This window comes from Salarias fasciatus, chromosome 3, assembly GCF_902148845.1.
Source record: "Salarias fasciatus chromosome 3, fSalaFa1.1, whole genome shotgun sequence".
Lineage (NCBI taxonomy): Eukaryota > Metazoa > Chordata > Actinopteri > Blenniiformes > Blenniidae > Salarias > Salarias fasciatus.
This window is the reverse complement of record NC_043747.1, coordinates 1,998,397-2,010,985: the sequence shown is the minus strand read 5'-3', so window position 1 is coordinate 2,010,985 and position 12,589 is coordinate 1,998,397. Positions and strand designations below refer to the sequence as shown.

Below are 12,589 nucleotides of genomic sequence, written 5' to 3'. Positions count from 1 at the left end.
CCCCTGAGGGACCCCTGCTGATAGACCATGTGACCTGGACTCCTCCCCTCGCCATGACACTGAAGGATCTGCCAGTGAGGCAGAACCTGAACCACAACAGGACATTCCTGTCCCATACAGACGGCCAGAGCCTCCAGAAGACAAAGATCCTTGTTGAAGCCAACGGCGTAGACCTGGTTTATACCGTAATAAAAGTCCTGAGATGATAACATCACAATTTTAGCTAATAGCATAAGAATTTATGAGGCGATTGGCCAACAGCATCCAACATGTCAGCCAATCAGTGTCGGAACTTCAATGTAAAGAGCGTCAGCAGGTGAAGGACGGCTGGACGAACAGGGAGACAGAATGTTGAGACGTTCTGTCTTTCCGGCAGAGGAAGACTGAAACCCTCCTCTACCTCAGCCTGAGCCCAGTCCTTCACTCTCTATAGCTTCTCTGATAGCTTTACTTCTCTGTGGTTGTTTAGCGAACAGAACACAGGCTGTGTCAGGAAATGAAGAGAAAAAGCTTTTTACAGTCAGAAGAAGCTTCAGTGTTTTGATTCACACGGCTGTGACTGTAACTTATTCACACACAAAGTAACTTACAGGCACAGAAGACAACACACTGTAACACACACTGGAGTCAGTGGTGGGCACAGGTAACCAAAAAGTGAGCTTCGACAACGCTAAACCGATAAACTGCTAAAAGATTTAGCTGAAGCTAACAATAACTGCTAACCGCTAACGCCTGGTTCACACAGGACGCGCCGCGCACCGAGGATCGGCGCCCCTGTTAACCTACCTGATGGTTCATACAGGAGGCATGGGGTAGCACGGGGTAGCACGGGGTAGCACGGGGTAGCACGGGGTAGCATGGGGTAGCACGGGGTAGCACGGGGTAGCATGGGGTAGCACGGGGTAGCACGGGGTAGCACGGGGTAGCATGGGGTAGCACGGGGTAGCACGGGGTAGCATGGGGTAGCACGGGGTAGCATGGGGTAGCATGGGGTAGCACGGGGTAGCATGGGGTAGCACGGGGTAGCATGGGGTAGCGCCGCGGGCGGAGCAGCTCGCGCTCTGCAGCGCGCCCGCTCCGCTCCTCTCTATTTTCTCCGCGGTCCCCGAGCGCCGAGAGCGCCATAGGGGATTATTTGTTGACGTCACGCCATGACGCAGGCACGTACGCGAGTCATTCAAATACCCCCGGAATCTTGAGTTCCGAGGCTTTCTAACAGTTTTTGAATCGTTTCAATCGGACAAACGGATCGGGAGTTATATGCATTACAAAATTCATGTTTTTTCGAAACAATTTTTGGTGTTTTTTTTTAACCTCAGAGGAGAGACTTTTCATTACTTTGCACAGTGGAAGCTCGTACGAGAGGCGTTCAATGTGTAAATTTAGCGGAAGCTAATTAGTCCGCTAATGTTTTTCAAAGTTAGCTGAACAGCTAACCCGCTAATGAAAATGTTAGCTTCGCTAATTAGCAGTTAGCTGATTAGCGGACTGCGCCCACCACTGACTGGAGCAAACTACTGTAATGCTCCTGTGTTCAACCTCACATGATGCATGACTCATGACGAATGACTGATCAGACTTCTCCAGGGTACAGGGAGTGTGTGTGTGTGTGTGTGTGTGTGTGTGTGTGTGTGTGTGTGTGTGTGTGTGTGTGTGTCAGAATATTGCTTTGCATTGTAATGCTATATTTATTTCAACCACTCAGCAGAATACACACACACACACACACACACACACACGTACAGTCTTGTATTTCTATCCTCGTGGGGACCGTCCATTGACTCCCATTCATGTCTAGCCCCTAACCCTGACCCTTACCCTAACCCTAACCCACACCACAACAAAGCCTAACCCTAAAGAAATGTTTTTGCACTTTTACTTTTTTCAGTAACAACAACATGGTCAAGAAAACACTGTTTCTCCTACTTAGGACCGGAAAAAGGTCCCCACAAGGCACGTCGTTCCACGTTTTGCTATCCTTGTGGGGACATTTGGCCCCAACAAGGATAGAAATACAAGAACACACACACACACACACACACACACACACACACACACACACTGAAACAACCCCCCTGACTGCATTCACCAGTGAGCCAGACAGACACACTTCACACACTGTGACGGAGGTGTGTGTGTTCTCAGAGCACCGGTGTGTATCCTGGAAACAGGAGGGAAACCCCTCACACCAAACACACCTGCTGCCATGGCAACCAGCCGGCAGCACCTCCCAGGCCTCGCTCCCCTCAGGGCCTGGAGGGGGAAACACACTCACAGCCCAGCTTACATAACGACAAAGCAAACACACTGAGAAGAAACATCACAGGTGTGTGTGTGTGTGTGTGCTTGTCAGAGTCCACCTCTGCATGCAGTAATCCATTATTATCTGATAAAGTAATCATCTCATAAAAACACACCCACACACACACACACACACACACACACACACACACACACAAAGCTGCTGATGGAAGCGCTTGGTGTGTTATCAGTGATGGAGGGCTGATAGCGCCCCCCTCCCTGTGCTGATGGGAGACCTGAAGGACGCCGAGTCTCCAGACGCTCAGCGGGGAGGGAGGAGTCCTTAGACCCCCTCAGCCCCCGGTATGAGGGAGGAGTCCTTAGACCCCCTCAGCCCCCGGGACCCCTGACGGGACCGGGTCAGGGCCTGGAGGAGGCCGGTGAGCCTCATGTGGAAGTATTGGCCGTCACGGTTATTTATTGGTTTCCGTGCTGAGCTGATAGTCTGCCGCTCGGCCAAGGTTCAGCGGAGCACGTGGGGACCCAAGTCGGACCCGTGCTGGTTTGATGGACCAGCTGCGTAACGTCCGTCCAGACCGTCTCTGTCCTCGGCTGCTCTGCCGGTCTCTGACCAGCCCCCAGATAGACCCTCTCCAACCGGTGCAGCCCCCTTCGTTAATCCACTGTGATGGACCGGAATGCCTCCAGCTGAGGACCTGACGTCCCTGACCACGATCCACTGGTTCTGGGTCCTCACGTGATCAGACGGTCCGATGGACACCACCAGCTTGTTGTTCAGGCTGAACAGTGTACAGTATATAACCTGTGTTCTGGCCCGTCCTGGCTGGAGTCCTCTACCAGAGTCCTGGGAGCTGGAGGGTTCTGCAGGATCTACCAGAGTCCTGGGAGCTGGAGGGTTCTGCAGGGTCTACCAGAGTCCTGGGAGCTGGAGAGTTCTGCAGGATCTACCAGAGTCCTAGGAGCTGGAGGGTTCTGCAGGATCTACCAGAGTCCTGGGAGCTGGAGGGTTCTGCAGGATCTACCAGAGTCCTGGGAGCTGGAGGGTTCTGCAGGATCTACCAGAGTCCTGGGAGCTGGAGGGTTCTGCAGGATCTACCAGAGTCCTGGGAGCTGGAGGGTTCTGCAGGGTCTACCAGAGTCCTGGAGCTGGAGGGTTCTGCAGGATCTACCAGAGTCCTGGAGCTGGAGGGTTCTGCAGGGTCTACCAGAGTCCTGGGAGCTGGAGGGTTCTGCAGGGTCTACCAGAGTCCTGGGAGCTGGAGGGTTCTGCAGGGTCTACCAGAGTCCTGGGAGCTGGAGGGTTCTGCAGGGTCTACCAGAGTCCTGGGAGCTGGAGGGTTCTGCAGGATCTACCAGAGTCCTGGGAGCTGGAGGGTTCTGCAGGATCTACCAGAGGTCTGGGAGCTGGAGAGTTCTGCAGGATCTACCAGAGTCCTGGGAGCTGGAGAGTTCTGCAGGATCTACCAGAGTCCTGGGAGCTGGAGGGTTCTGCAGGATCTACCAGAGTCCTGGGAGCTGGAGGGTTCTGCAGGATCTACCAGAGTCCTGGGAGCTGGAGGGTTCTGCAGGATCTTCTTCTCCACCACTATGTCATTCTGGATCTTAAAGTCCCTCAGGGTCTGGTCTTGGTGGTTCTCCACCCCTTGCGGGGGGTTCTCCATCTAGACTCTGGGTTCTCCAGGCTGTACTCTCCCCAGATGTTCCTGTAAACTCTGCCTCAGCCTGGTTCTGGTTCCAGGTCTTTCCTGCAGCATGTGGCCCCCTGCTGTGATGGTCTGAACTGTTTCAGGGCTTCCTGTCTCAGTCTGGTCCTGGGGTCTGGTCTGGAGTGGTCCAGCCCGGCCTCTACTGACCTGGTGTTTGGGGCCTGTTCTTCCAGCCCCTGCTCTGTTCTCTCTCCGTTCCCTCCTTTATTGCTGACGTCTACGATGTTAAAGCTAAATACAGAGAGAACAAGTCCTCCAGGCTTTTATGTCCTCATGAATATTTGACTTATGTCATGTTTCTGTTTTTGTTTGTTTTCAATTTGTCTGTGTGTCTGTCCTTTCTCCATTACAGTCTGTGTTTTCTTCTTTAGTCTCGTTTCTCCCAGTTCTGCTGGTCTAGAGGAGGTCGTTCTGGCGTTGACGCCTCGGTGTGACGGCGGCGCTCGGCCCCCTGCTGTTCCTCCTCTCCTCTCATGACGTGTTCCAGCCGGAACTGATAACGGCCATAAAGCCGGGTCACGGAGGGAGTGGATCCAGGCTAGAAGTCCTTTATCGGCAGAGCTCCTCCCCGCCGGCGCCCACCCCTCCACGCGTCCCGTATATATTCTGACCTCGGAAACGGCGTCTCATCCGCCCGGCTCCGCTCCAGACCGCTTCACGCTTCCCGAGACGCCGTCCTCCTCGTCCCGCAGACAGAATGTGTACCGGGGCGTGCTCCAAGTTCGTGGCCATCCCGCTCTACGTGCTGGTGCTGGTGTCCGTCGTCTGCAACATCCTGCTCTTCTTCCCGGACTTCGATACGAAGTATGCACAAGATGACGGCGAGACGACCCCCCGGCTCACCGCCGAGGTCAAATACATGGGCGGCGTGATCGGAGGAGGCATCATGGTGAGTCTGGCTCCTCCACAGACACGCCTTCGACCCGTCGAGAGTACCGTCGTGATAACCTCAGTTTTCATGAAACGGAAACCCGTTCGGAGGTTTCAGTTCCCGGTCAGGACTCCCTTCTCAGCTGTCCCTCTGTTTGTGGACAGCGGCCCGTCAGGATCTGCTTCTGGATCTCAGAAAAAACGCAGAACCCTTTGGTCGCTCAAGAACTCCGCTGATAGAGAGACTTCTGTCTGACGAGAGGACTAACCAGGACCTGCTGTGTTTCCACCGACAGGCTCTGATTCCCGCCATCCACATCCACCTGACCGGCACCAAGACCTGCTGCGCAAACCGCTGTGGGGTGAGTCCCCGGCCGCCGAGGCCGTCTCTGGTCCTCACCGCGGGGGGCCGGTCTCTGGTCCTCGCCGCGGGGGGGCCGGTCTCTGGTCCTCGCCGCGGGGGGCCGGTCTCTGGTCCTCACCGCGGGGGGCTGGTCTCTGGTCCTCGCCGCGGGGGGCCGGTCTCTGGTCCTCGCCGCGGGGGGCCGGTCCTGCCGGTAGACCCCCGCGGTGGGCGTGTGTTCTGGGCGTCCCAGCCGCCGGTCCTGTCCTCACTGAGCTGCGCTCCTCCTGCAGATGTTCCTGTCCATCGGCTTCGCCGCCGCGGGCGTGGCGGGAGGCGTGTACAGTCTGGCCGTCGCCGCTCTGGGCCTCGCTAACGGACCGACGTGTCTCGGGGTGTCGCCCTCCAACCCACTCCCGCACTGGGGAACGCCCTTTGCGAACAGGTACTGGTTCGCACCGCGTCTGGGTTCCAGACCGCCTTGAACCGTTGTCAGTGACCCTGACCCTGACCCTGACCCTGACCCTGACCCTGACCCTGACCCTGTCCGTGTCCCGGCGCCCTGCAGCAGTGGCTCCTACCTGACGGACCAGTCTCAGTGGGCTTTGTGCTTCGAGCCAAAGGACGTGGTGCAGTTCAACCTGGCCCTGTTCTCTACCCTGCTGGTGGCCGCCGGCCTGCAGATCATCCTCTGCTCCATCCAGATGGTCAACGGCCTGTTCGGCTGCATCTGTGGAACCTGCTCGGGAAAGGAGGTGAGGCCTCACAGCAGCGCCCCCTGTGGAGGCAGGGGGAACGGCAGGAGAATGAAGTTCTGTTTAAAGAGATCTAACTCACAACCTGTTCTCTGTCAACAGTAAGAAACACGAAGACCTGGAGAAGGCCTGCAGGGGACCTTCATCACCATTATTTATTACCACCATCATCTTCATCACTCAAAACGCTCTGAATAATTCACCTTCGTCTGCGGCTCAAGGGCTTCATCCTCTTCTTCAAAAGTCTTTGTGTCCTAAATCAGCGTTCTTCTTCCTCCACTGGGATGTCTTTCTTTTCTTTTTTCTTTTTTGTTTTTTTTTGATGAAGAAGATTATGTTATTAAATACATTGAAGATTATATTATTGAATATTTAAATCTCCGGCAACGAATGTCTGAAAATTTATATTTTTGAAATGTTTTGTAATAAAGCTTGTAAACTCAGCCCAGCGTGGTTTTATCGTGGCGAACGCCACGGAGCCTCTTCCTTCTTTACTGGGATGTGTTTCCGGACCGACGAGAGAGAAAACTTTAGTGTTCCAGTGAAACTGCAGTAGCTTCATCATCCTCATGCTGAAGGCTGGACTGGCTTTGTGGTTGCATTCATCATTTTAATAGAGAAGCATTCCGGATACTGTTTTGGTGGTGAGACTGCAGAGAAAGAAGGAGAAAAACAGGGTGCCGTTCCTGGGAAAAGGAAAAAGTTTGACCCCGACGTGATTTGAACACGCAACCTTCTGATCTGGAGTCAGACGCGCTACCGTTGCGCCACGAGGTCTCTGCTGCGCCACGTCGCGCAAAACTAGATATAGCAGAACACACACACTCCTACTTCCTTCTGCTGTGACGAAGAATTCATTTCAGATGATAAATAAGGCCTATTATTTGGTATTTCCTCACAGTCACGGTGACAATCATCGTTACAGAACTCGGCGTTGTTCCCAAATGTCCCCCTAGAGGGCGCTGTCCAACAGAGACATTCTGCTCAGCGTCTGTTTTTTCAAGACACCGCAAACCACCATGCAGCATGAGAACGATCAGGAAAAGAGCTTTAAAATGAGCCATACACCACCAGATTATAGCTTCAACATTAAGGCAGTTACAGCAGGTTATATCTGATGATTTGGACTTTAAAATGTGTTTTACTCTGAAATCCAGAAAAGGTTGTGAGCGACTGCAGGGTTTTCTTTCCCTTCCAGCTTTCGGCCTCCAGTTTTCAGGAATGCTCTCTTTCACAAACTGCTCTCATTCCAGACATTAAGTTTGGCTTTGCATCTGGTTAAAGTGTCAGTTAAAACCTTTTTTACACTGTTATTTGTAATATTAATACATTTAGTACCGTGGTGTGTTCAAAATATTAAAAATAAGTTCAATGTTCGTTCACATTTCATGCTGTGAAGGCTTCACGGAGGCCGCTACAGAGGGACTGAAGGGAGCCGCGGGTTGAACACCCCTGCCATAGGTCATAAATAACCAGCAGTCAGCCAGATTGGAAAGTTTTAAACACAAATTAGGAAAGCCAATATACTTTAAATGTGACCGTCGTCGGGATGCTGGGTGTGCAGAAGCTCTTAGCGCTTGTTGTCAGTCGGCCCACAGGAGATCAGACCGACGTGACACGTCTGCTCAGCAGAAACGGAGCTGACACACAGTGTGAGAACTCAAAGCAGGCGTTAAGGTTGGTCAACTTCCTGAGGCGGGTTTCAGACGCCTCCGGGGCGCCGATCAGAGACATCAGAGCCTCAGCCGACGGATGGCCCCGCAGGTACAGTACACTCCCGGTGCTCACACTCACTACACTGCTGCTCTGCCAACCTACCACACACACTGCAGTCTGCATTACAAACTACCACACACTGCAGTCTGCATTTCAAACTACCACACACACTGCAGCCTGCATTACAAACTACCACACACACTGCAGCCTGTTGCTGAAAAGCGACTCAGGCCTGACCTCTGCAGAGAACAGTGAGCCTGTTTTATTTTTCTTGCTGTTTGATGGTTTCATGTCTCCATATTTACATGAAAGTTACCATTTTAGCTTCATTTCAGTTCAAATACATTTTGCTAATTAAAAAAAGCAAAAAAAAAAAGAAGGCATCTTTAACAGTTTGAACCATTTGAACAGATCTGGACATATTTTGGTTCTATTCAGAGGAATTCAGTTTTATTTCTATAGTGTCAAACACAACACAGTCACTGTGAGGCTCTTTGACAGATAACATCCAGCAGCTCCACACCAGGAGGTCCAGGAAGAACCAGCAGAACCAGACCCAGAGACTTCCTGCAGAACCAGACCCAGAGGAGACTTTCCAATGTTCCCGTTGGGATGAGGGGATAGAAGGAGAGAAAATGAGAGGAAGACGGACAGTTGGACGATGGTTCCACCTGACAGCCTGATAGCTGTTCTACTTTTAGAGAACCTCAGAACCTCCATCAAACATACCACAGTTAGAGAAGCGTTTCTTCCTCCCCAGCACCGGTCAGAGGTTTGAGCTTTATTTCTATAGTTTTGGGAAATCCAGTCCAGGATGTTGGTTGGCTGCAAGTTGCTTTTCAAAGTGTTGCTTCCAGTTTCCTGATGGGAAAGCAGAGCGCTGGGTCAGTCGGGTCCGGGACCGTCTCGCTCTTCAGGACTGCCAGTGTTCTCTTCCGTCTGCGCTAACATTTCCAAACATTGATAAACAATGCAACAGGCAGCTGGACTTCCTACAGTTCACGCTTCCCCGTTTGAGAGGTGATTATAGCAGCTCTAAATGACGATCCGTGTCAGTGGAGATATCCACCACAGGGCTGTAACTTCAAGAACTACAGCAAGAAGAATTGGGATTTGCACAGGTACCGTCTCCAGCTGCTTGCCTCCTGCAGGTCGTGTTGCCAGAAGGGTTTGTTTGTTTGTTTGTTTATTAGCAACATAACTCAAGAAATCATGGAGGATGATGCTGAAGCTCTCAGTAAACGTCTGACAGGACATGAAGACCTGATTAGACTGTGGGAGTGATCTGGATTGGGGGCTGGGCTGCTTGGTGGAGGTGTATACTCTCAGCGTTGTATTCTAGTGAATGTTTCTGACAGAAAAGGTCTTTATTCGCTGCTCTGTTTCTTGTTTTTGGTGTTGTTCCATTGGGCTGTGGAAAGAGGAGAAGAGGCCATCGGGTCTCACCATGTCCAACAGTTTATTCCAGCTGTTTTGGAGCCCGATGTCCAGCTGTCTCTGCTGTAGACACAGAGCAGAAAGAGCCTGGACAGGGACAGACAGGACTCCATGTCGTCCAACAGCCGCTGCTGTCGTGGCTTCTTCAGCTGAGGAGTTGATGGCTCGTTGCTGGAAGCACCCTATGTGTGTGTGTGCTGGGTGTGCTGGGTGTTGGTGTGGGTGGAAGCAGAAGTGTGTGTGTGTGTGTGTGTGTGTGTGTGTGTCGCTGTGTGTGTGTGTGTGACAGTTAGTAACTCAGACACTGCGGCTCGTCAACCCTTCAACAGCAGTGAACCACTTCCCAGCAGATGCTGAGCAGCGGAAAGTAGATTTAAGACCCGCTGACTGAAGCACAGTTCTGACTGCCGCTGCGTCTCCTGTCTCACAGGTCAACATGGCCGTCAACAGCTCGTCTTCCCTGCCACAGCAACAGCTCGGCGTCCGTCAGCGTCTTCCGGTGTGCACATACTCGCCGTCTTCGTGGGGGGCCTGGTCTTCAATGCGGCGGCGCTGGTCTTCTTCTTCAGTCGCAGCAGGTCCCGGTCGCACACCGTCGTCTACATGACCAACCTGGCCGTGGCAGACGTGCTGCTCCTGCTGACGCTGCCCGTCAGGATCTACTACCACCTGGGGTTCGGCGGCCTCGGGCAGCTGGCGTGCGACGTAGTGGGCCTCGTCCTGAAGGCCAACATGTACGGCAGCATCTTCTACCTCACCTGCATCTGCTTCGACCGCTGCATGGCCGTCATCTTCCCCATGTCGGCGCGGGTCCAGGAGGCCAGGAAGAAGGCCTGGCTGTTCTGCCTGGGGGTCCTGGACGCTCACCTTCGGGGCCAGCCTGCCCATTTAACCTCCTCGTCCGCCGCCAGGTCTCCCGGTGACGACTGCTTCGATGCCTTGCCCGTCTACGCCACCAAGCCGGCGGTGCTCGTCCCCACGCTGGCCCTGGGCTTCGGGATCCCGCTGCTCGTCATGCTGATCTGCTCCTGGGGTTTGGTCCGCGCCGTCCGGCGCAGCGCCGTGGCGCGGACCGACCTGGTGGACGGCGACAAGATCCAGAGGATGATCGCGGCCAGCCTGCTGATCTTCCTGCTCAGCTTCCTGCCGTACCACATCAGCCTGGTGCTGCTGTTCCTGAACAGGGACCAGGTGGCCTGCTCCGTGGTGACGGCGTACCGCTGCAGCCTGCTGCTGGCCTGCCTCAACACCGTGCTGGACCCGGTGGCGTACTACTTCACCACCGACACCTTCAGGAGGAACATGGGCATGGGAGCCGTCTGGCGGATGTTCCAGCTGAACAGCCACAGCTCCGAGGCCAACAGCCGGAGCAGAGCTCCCACCCACGCCCCGAAGGACGACCCGGGACGGCTCCAGCTCCACCCGGGCCCGGCTGCACCCTGACAGCACCGCGTCCTCCTCTCCGCACCCCAACGCCGTCTGCACATTCAGGAAGCTGCAACGACAGCTTCCGTTCTGAAATATGACAGTTCCTTCTTATCACTTCCTCTGTTTCAAGCCCGATGCTGCCCGATGCCAACGTGCATGCGGCTCTCGCCCACAGCCTTCTGTGGCCATGTCACCGTGGTTTCAGACTGAACCTACATTTACCTGACCTGCTGCAGGGACGTCCGAGGTCAAAGCCCTGGAAGGTCAAAGTCCTGGAAGGTCAAAGTCGTGGAAGACTAAATACGTACGTGAAATGGACCAGAACCAGGCTCTCCTCACAGTTTATGGCTTAAGAAGTCAAATGTCTCACGACCAGTGCTGTCGGTTTTAATTGCATTAATCATGATTATATAATGGAGGAGTGTCAACAATTATTTTTTTTCAAAATTGCAATTAATCAGAATTATCTAAAGGTTATAAATTGGCTCAAAGAAAAGAAAGAGGAGAGAAAACTCATCTTCCCGTCACTGAGGCTTCATCGTTTCTCCTCCTGTTCAGTCCAGATTAATCATGAGGATCAGACTCTTCATCTGAGATTAGAATGTTCCAGACATCCTCTGGTGGCGTCGATGTTCTGGACCGTTCTACACTCAGAGAGAACCTGGGACTGACCTTCCCTTGAGCAGCTCAACTTGAACATGTTGGATGGTTCAAATCCCGCATCAGTGTTTTCTGATTAGAAGTTAAATCATTCAGATGAAGACATTTTCCTGTGCTAAATTGTTGATGTTGTTTGTTGATTACAAGTTCATAAATGATGCGATTAATCCTGATTAATTGTGGTCAGAGCTGTCAATAACAACAACAAGAATAACGGCAATACTGACAACATTAATTCTTCTTCTCGTTATAATTAATAGCTATGATCCGCTGCACGTCTCGACCAGCAGCTTCACTCAGGCTGAATGTAGAAAGTTCACTTATCGCAGAACGTTTCTCTATCTGTCTTTGTAGAAACATAAGATTTGCCACTGTGCACATAAGCTCTAAACCACACACACACACACACACACACACACACACACACACTTACAGTAAACAGGAAGTGACAACCTCTGCACTTCTCTGCTGCTCTCACAATGCCTCCTCATGTCTTCATCACGTCTCTTCCGTCTGTCCTCGCCCCGTATCGTTCTTTATCTTTCGTTACCCGGCGCCGCCTGCAGGAGCTGAACGATGTGGCGTCTTGCAGTTCATCGGTGGCGCCACAGCAGTCCGGCCACAGGTACCGCAGCAGCTTCCTGCTGCTGTGTGTCTGAGCTGCAGGTCGCAGTGGAAACCAGGTCACATTTTCTATCTCAGAATCAGGCTTCTTGAACAACCCTGACCCTGACCCTGACCCTGACCCTGACCCTGCTGTGCTCAAGACACAAATTCAGATAGGCTTCTCGGACGTTGATGAACATGCTTTATTATGCTTCAGTGCTTCAATTTTTTTTGCAGTTCATCTGAGAAGGTGCTCTTAAGCTTAGTCATTTTCCGTGCTCCGCTGTCGAATTAAGAAGAGAAGGAATTCATCAGTTCTCCATAAGTCGTGTTGTAAACAGTCAGAATGCATTGATCTCATACCTTGTGTTAACGGGGTTAATAAACAGAATTTAGATTGTTCTCTGATCCCACTCTATAGCGATAGGAGGCGGTAATGCGCCTGTTGAAATGGTGCCATCCGCCGTTAAACACCACAGAAGAAGAAGAAGGAGAAGAAGAGAAGAAGAAGAAGAAGAAGAAGAAGAAGTGCTCCGCTGTCTGAACAGCACCGTCTTCTCTGCTCCGTCTGTGTGTGTGTGTGTGTGTGTGTGTGTGTGTGTGAAAAAACTTTGTACTATATTATATGTCAAACCGAAAGATTTATGGCCCCCCAATAAACCCCTCCCCTCGCCATTTGTCCACCGTTTGTCACTGCGCATTTGTCCACCCCCCCCCCCCCCCCCCCCCCCAACAAACAAACTTCCTCCCTTCTGAGGTCTTTTGAAGTTTTTACGATGTGTTAGGTGTTGACACATCTGAAGGGA

At 52.5% G+C, this 12,589-nt stretch overlaps 2 protein-coding genes and 1 non-coding gene across 3 annotated transcripts; 2 read left to right on the top strand and 1 right to left on the bottom strand.

The window, feature by feature from the left end:
• The first annotated feature begins 4,665 nt into the window (after window positions 1-4,665).
• tm4sf21b (transmembrane 4 L six family member 21b) lies at window positions 4,666-6,088 on the top strand. Its single transcript, XM_030087905.1, has 5 exons — window positions 4,666-4,857; window positions 5,135-5,200; window positions 5,475-5,626; window positions 5,750-5,936; window positions 6,039-6,088. The coding sequence occupies exons 1-5, from the start codon at window positions 4,666-4,668 to the stop codon at window positions 6,039-6,041; spliced, it is 600 nt and encodes a 199-aa protein (XP_029943765.1). The 3' UTR covers window positions 6,042-6,088.
• Window positions 6,089-6,641: 553 nt separating this feature from the next.
• trnaw-cca (transfer RNA tryptophan (anticodon CCA)) lies at window positions 6,642-6,713 on the bottom strand. The gene has a single exon. It is a non-coding gene; the product is annotated as a tRNA-Trp (tRNA).
• A 772-nt stretch (window positions 6,714-7,485) lies between these two features.
• On the top strand, window positions 7,486-12,311 carry LOC115386148 (lysophosphatidic acid receptor 6). The gene is given in 5 exon segments (XM_075410411.1): window positions 7,486-7,548; window positions 7,643-7,700; window positions 9,520-9,944; window positions 9,946-9,976; window positions 9,979-12,311. Coding segments are annotated over 5 exon segments (1,131 nt in total). The 3' UTR covers window positions 10,533-12,311.
• Window positions 12,312-12,589: the final 278 nt, after the last annotated feature.